Source organism: Microtus ochrogaster, chromosome 10 (assembly GCF_000317375.1).
Source record: "Microtus ochrogaster isolate Prairie Vole_2 chromosome 10, MicOch1.0, whole genome shotgun sequence".
Taxonomy (NCBI): domain Eukaryota; kingdom Metazoa; phylum Chordata; class Mammalia; order Rodentia; family Cricetidae; genus Microtus; species Microtus ochrogaster.
The window spans coordinates 53,854,673-53,861,245 of record NC_022016.1 but is presented as its reverse complement, the minus strand read 5'-3'; the positions used below and the strand labels follow the sequence as shown (position 1 = coordinate 53,861,245).

Here is a 6,573-nt window from a genome sequence, read left to right as displayed (position 1 = left end):
GTGTCATCCTGGGTAGGATGGACAAAAGGGCATTTTTCCTTTAGTGGGTTGAGTCTCTGGATTTGGGAGGTTAATCTTCCTTTGGGCCCAAAGCAACACATATATCCTGGAGCGCCCCATCTTCATTTATGAGACTCGGCTTCCCTCTGGTGGTCATTATGGAGAATTGCAAAGGGTTAGTTTCTTGCCTGGACATTTTCTCCCACGCTGACCACGGGGACCTCAGGGAGACCAGAAGCCACAGTCACCAGGGCGTGGTTCTCGGCATTTGGAGGCCCCAGAAGGCTTGAGTGTGAGGAAGACACATGGCCGTGTTTTCAAAGTTCCTATTTGTTCTCAGGAGGTGGGACCCCAGGACCCACAGCTTTCTGCCTGATGGAGGAGGCTCCAGAGACTGGAGTCAGAAGGGAGACACCTCAGCCCTCATCGCCCACAGTCAGAAAAAGTCTGTAGCCTTCATGGCTAGTGGGATCTCTTTTCTGATGTGTGAGTGTGTGTGTGTGTGTGTGTGCGCGCGCATGCTGGCTGCCACCGGTTCTGTGCCCCTGGGCGAATTCCGGTGCCTTTCAGACTTTTGTCTTGAGGGTTTGTTGGAGCCGGTCCTCACATGCCCCTGCGTGCAGGTTGTCATCGTGGTGACTGATGGGAGACCCCAGGACAGCGTGCGGGACGTGTCTGCACGCGCGCGGGCCAGCGGCATCGAGCTGTTCGCTATCGGCGTGGGCCGCGTGGACAAGGCCACGCTGCGACAGATCGCCAGCGAGCCGCAGGAAGAACACGTGGATTACGTGGAGAGCTACAATGTCATCGAGAAGCTGTCTAAGAAGTTCCAGGAGGCCTTCTGTGGTGCGCGTCCGGGAGGGGCGGGGCCGAGCAGGTCTGGGGGCGGGGCCTGGACAGAGGTTGGATTGAAGAAGGGTTGACTAACTCTGGGGACCATGAGACTGGATGGAGCTGATCTCAGAGCCCGGCCTGGGATGGTGGAGATGGGGTGAAGCAAGCGTGGAGACAGAATAAACGCGGGAGGGCGGGTCTGAGGGCAGAGCACAGTCGCAGTGCAGAGTGGGCGTTGGGAGGGGCTAGTCCTAGGGGTGGGACTGGGACAGGGTGACAGGCTAGGGACTTATGAGATCAAAGAGACAGGCTGGGTAGTGTTAAGGACTGTTAGTATCAGTATCAGGGTGAGGCCGAGGGTAAGGCCTCCATGACTTAAGAGTGGAACCCAGAAGAGGTTGAGGCGGGGTAGTGCATCCAGGCTCTACCAATAATGGGGGGTGGTGGTCCAGATTTTGGAAGTACCCCAGCCTGAAATTCAAGATCCTTTTTATAGGATGACTTTACAGGGACTAAGGGTGGGCTTGAACCCATTCGGGGAGAATTTAAAAAACAAAACAACAAAACCAAACCAAATCCAACCTACCAGGTAGATCTCAGCACCAAAGGTTTCCATGATGCAGGAGGGCTCAGGGGCCTGGGAAGGTTTGGAGTCCTTTGTGGAGGGGAGATGAGGATTTCTTGGAGGTGTGACTAGTCACAAGTGCAGAGTTGGACCAGGGATGAGGCTGGGGCCCACTCTTCCCCATGTAGGTAATGGGGCTCAGAGCCCATTCCTTACTGTGAGGATTGAGTGGGTCACGCAAGGCACAGCACTAGCTCCCAGCTTGTAACAGCCTTTTTATCGTGGGATTTGTGTGTTCTGTGCTTAGTGTCACAGGAGTTGTAGAGACTCAGCTACAGGAGTAGAACATGCAAGAGGCCCTGCCCCCATGGCCTCTACCGTTGCAGGGGGCTTTGATTTCCACTAGAGGCATTATCCTCTTCTTTGGGGACCCTGGCTCTGGCTAAGCAATGCCACCCTGGGTTGAGAGTGTGGGAACTGGGCTCTATCCAGTTTGGGTTGCGTGAGTCTCAGTTTCCTTGTATGTGCCGGGGTTGGGTCTTCATGGACCGGGAGGAATATTTCGGCTGAGATGAGCAAGCATTTGTGAGTGTGATATCTGGTCTTCCCTTATCTTCCCAGTGGTGTCAGACCTGTGTGCCACAGGGGACCATGACTGTGAGCAGGTGTGTGTCAGTTCTCCAGGCTCCTACACCTGTGCCTGCCACGAGGGCTTCACCCTGAACAGTGACGGCAAGACCTGCAATGGTCAGTGGATGGACCTGGGAAAACCCTGGGGAGGGAGGTGGGAGACGGTCCTGGCTGCTTCCTAGGACACCCATCCGAGACATTGTGTTCTCTGCTTCTGGACCGATCTGCAAAGTAGGCAGATGCTTTCTAGAGCCTCTGAACAGTGGGAGGTTCCCTCCCGACTTCTGACTCCCTCCATTGCACTAGGTACGGGGTGTTGTTGAGGTAGGGCGAGGCAGAGATCCTGAGCTGATGTCTTGGTGCCACCAGTTAGAGCTGTGTGACTCCCCAGCTGTTTCCGATGCCGTAAAATGCGGCCAGGAACTCTGGCTTTGTAGAGGGGAGCCTGAGACACAAAGGGGGTGACTCCCGAGTCCAGAGCTTGCGCACAGTTGAGTGGCCAGGCGAAGGTGGCAGTGGATGACCGTGTCCTCAAGAGTCACTTTCCTGTCACTGTTCTCCTTAGTCTGCAGTGGCGGTGGGAGTGGCTCAGCCACCGACCTGGTCTTCCTCATTGATGGATCCAAGAGCGTGCGGCCTGAGAACTTTGAGCTGGTGAAGAAGTTCATCAACCAGATTGTGGACACCCTGGATGTGTCAGACAGGCTGGCCCAGGTCGGGCTGGTGCAGTACTCGAGCTCAATACGCCAGGAGTTCCCGCTTGGCCGCTTCCACACCAAGAAGGACATCAAGGCGGCTGTGAGGAACATGTCCTACATGGAGAAGGGCACCATGACTGGCGCTGCCCTGAAGTATCTCATAGATAATTCCTTCACTGTGTCCAGCGGGGCAAGGCCTGGCGCCCAGAAGGTGGGCATCGTCTTCACTGACGGCCGGAGCCAGGACTATATTAATGACGCAGCCAGGAAGGCCAAGGACCTCGGTATGTGTTTCCTGCCTGGCTTCTGGACCCCACTGATGGTCAGGGATACCCATAGGCACAGTTCTACTGTAGCTTGCTCTATGACTTCAGATAAACGTTTAAACCTAGATTACTTCAAATAGGGAGGTATTTGCTAGATCAATTCTCTCTTATACCAATGACAAAACTGAGGCTCTGGAGGACCAGGTGGCTTGTTCTAGGTCCTTTTGTTGCTGAGACTTTCAACCTTCCCAGCTGTAAAAATATCAACAAAAACCTGGAAAGGAGTATAACAAAGGTTTATTTATTTGGGGATAAACTCATAGTAAGGATAGCCATCCACAGTCCTCTGCATGAGCTGGGAACTGGAACCGAATCCAGCAGAAAAAGCGGTTGCACACGATTTTTTTTATTTTTTTAAAATATGTTTTTTTATTACATATACAGTGTTCTGCTTGCATGTATACTTGCAGGCCAGAAGAGGGCACCAGATCTCATTACAGATGGTTGTGAGCCACCATGCGGTTGCTGGGAATTGAACTCAGGACCTCTGGAACATCAGGCAGTGTTCTTAACCTCTGAGCCATCTCTCCAGCCCCCCACCATTTTTATCTATTCGTATAGTACATGAGTCCACACTCAAAGTGGGCTGGTATCTTAAAGGCTATTGGCTGAAGGAGTTCCCACAACACCCAGCAGAATGTTGGTTCCCAAGAATGCACCAACTGTTGGGAAACAACCCCACTTTAAGACAGGTTATACCATTTTAACCAAATGAGGAAAATACAAACCATCAGACAGATGTTTTGAGGGTCAGATGACACTCGCAGTACAAGCATCACCGAACACATAGCAGACCCTCAGCCAACATGGCAGATCTATTTGTTCTTGGTACAGGCACTGTGCCTGCAATTCCAGCAGCTGCCACCGGGAAGTGTCTTGCGCAGGCAGTCTAGGCATTCCCCAGGAGGCTCACCCATCTCTCTGCCTGCCCGCTCTGGAGGCCAGCCTTCTGTGTTTGGTTCCTCTGACAGGCTTTAAGATGTTTGCGGTGGGCGTGGGCAACGCTGTGGAGGAGGAGCTGAGGGAGATCGCCTCTGAGCCGGTGGCCGACCACTACTTCTACACAGCCGACTTCAAGACCATCAATCAGATCGGCAAGAAGTTGCAGAAGAAAATCTGTGTGGGTGAGCGAGCCCAGGGGCTGTCAAAGGGAGGGGCTCTGGGGGGAATAGAGCCACCCTGGGTCCGAGTGTGGCCTGGGCAAAGCAAAGTGGCACAGTGGTGGTAGCACCAGCACTGGGCTGGATAACTCAGTACCAGCCGAGACATGCTAACCCCCTCCTCCGCATCTTTGACTAGTGCTATCCTCAGTGGTCTGCACGTTCCGTCATTTGCCCCATTTGGTAGGAAGATCATGGTCCTATTTTGTAGCCAGGAAAGCAAAGGCTGGAGGGCTGGGACCACTGTTGATTGTTGGAGCCAGGGGTGAACCCTGTTGCCTTCCTGGCTCTACTGATGTCTTGGCCCATGGTCTGATCTTTGTGGTAAAAAGTCTGGGCTCCTGGGTAATAGAGAGACCTTAGTTGATAATGTTACAGCTTTGCGAGCATGAAGACCTGCGTTCTATCCCTCCAGCCCATCTCAGAAATCAAGAAAAACAGCCAGAGGGCTGGAGACATGACTCAGTGCTTAAGAGCACTGGCTGCTCTTTCTGGAGGACCTGACTTTGACTCCCAGCCCCCATATGGTAGCGCACAACTGTCTGTAGCTACAGTTCCAGTGTGGGTCTGACACCCACTTCTGGCCTCTGAGGACACTGCATGGACATAGTATGCATACACGCATTCAGGCAAAACACCCACATACATAAAAAACACATTAAAAAGGCAGGTGTGGCATGCTTGTGATCCACATCTAAGGGGGCAGAGCCCTGGGGCTTTCTGGCTAGGCAGCCTAACCTACTTGGTGAGCTTCAAGACTAGGTTTCAAAAACCTAGATAGATGGCAATACCTGTCACATGTACATGCATGTACACAGGAACACACACACGCACACACACACGTGCACAAGCACACACTCCGGATGTCAGACCCAGATGAACCTTTCAGCTAAGACGACATGAGCATACCCACACAGCAGGTACTCAACCCAGTTTCAGCTAAGACGACATGAGCATACCCACACAGCAGGTACTCAACCCAGTTCCCTATCAGGGCTCTGAGGACAGCCAAACCCCCTCTTCATCACTCCTGGGGGTACCATCTAGAGCCCCTGATGTCCTCCTGCTATTCTTCCTTCTGTCCTCCCAGATTCCAGTCCCCCTCATCCCCAAATCTCCCGTGTGTCAGCCCCAGCAGTGACTGACCCCTGTCTCTCCCACCACTAAGCAGTGGTTTTCCCTCCCTCTCTTCTCTGCCACAGAGGAAGACCCGTGTGCTTGTGAGTCCATAGTGAGATTTGAGGCCAAGGTGGAGGATCTGCTGCAGGCCCTAACCAGGAAGCATATCCTTGCGCAGGCTGTGGAGGGCAGGGGTGAGGAGGACGGGAGAAGCACAGAGGGCCAGGATACCTGGGCATGACCACAGAGGGTCTGGCTTTAGGTATAGGCTTGGGGCAGCCCCCTCCTGCTAAGGCCTGGCGGCTGGCTAGCAAGGCTGGCACCTGCCTCGTAATGAACCTTGTCAAACTCAATAGCTCCCATATGGCAGGGAAACTGAGGCAGAAGCCAACTTAAAGAGATGGAACACAGATGGAATCTGGACCTGCTCCCCAAATGTGGAGCTCATGGGCTCCTTTCTCAGGCACCTGGTGACATGGCAAACCTCAGAGGTGGACCCAGCCCTGACAGATCACCAGTCTCAGGAATTCCCCAGGACTGAGCACTCCTGGGCTTTGGTGGAGGGGGAGGGAGTGAGAGAAAGTCCTGGATGTCGCTCCTAGGGGAATCCAGAAGTGGGGTCAGGTCATTACTCCCAGCTCTGACCACCCGCTCCTGCCCTTAACTCCAAGTCCACTGGAAGCTCTGAGCAAGCGGCTGGCTGTCCTGGAGAACAGAATCGTCTAACAGCTCCCGTGGCCTTGGCATCTTCCACCCAACGCGCGGCTCACAGAGTCCTGGGAAGGTCCTCTGTAGCAGGAGTTAGTCTGGCTTCGATGCAGTAGTGAGGTAGCCTGGGGAGAAGGACCGTAGGTCTCCCCAGCCTCTGGTGTCCTAGGGCTGAGGGCAGGAGGGGACGCGTGCTTGTGCCTACTGGGAGTGTGTGATGATGTCTGTGAGAATGTGTGTGCCCAAGCATGCTCACGTGTATCTGGGAGCAGGGGACGTGTGCCCAGGTGGAAATGCAGAAAATGGGTGTGTGAGAGACGGTGTGTGCACTTTTTTTTTCCCGACCAAAAGCTTAATATATTTCTGTTTTCAGTTAATTCTTTAGCCTTTCTTGACTCCGTGATTCTTCCATTCCTTGAGGAGAAACAATTAAATGAGGTTCACTGTATACCCTGGATGGAATTGGAAGTGGTGCCTGGGGGCGAGGAGGAAGGGTGATGGAGGTGCACGTGCTGGGGTTGCTGGGATGAGGC

General features: G+C 53.6%; 1 protein-coding gene across 1 annotated transcript in view; it reads left to right on the top strand.

The window, feature by feature from the left end:
• Window positions 1-6,058, top strand: part of Matn1 (matrilin 1) — a 9,512-nt gene extending 3,454 nt beyond the window's left edge. The window contains exons 3-8 of the mRNA XM_005353146.2: window positions 624-846; window positions 2,021-2,146; window positions 2,595-3,011; window positions 4,025-4,177; window positions 5,416-5,496; window positions 6,009-6,058. Coding sequence (XP_005353203.1) covers window positions 624-846; window positions 2,021-2,146; window positions 2,595-3,011; window positions 4,025-4,177; window positions 5,416-5,496; window positions 6,009-6,058 — 1,050 coding nt within the window. The remainder of the gene's footprint in view (window positions 1-623; window positions 847-2,020; window positions 2,147-2,594; window positions 3,012-4,024; window positions 4,178-5,415; window positions 5,497-6,008) is intronic.
• Window positions 6,059-6,573: the final 515 nt, after the last annotated feature.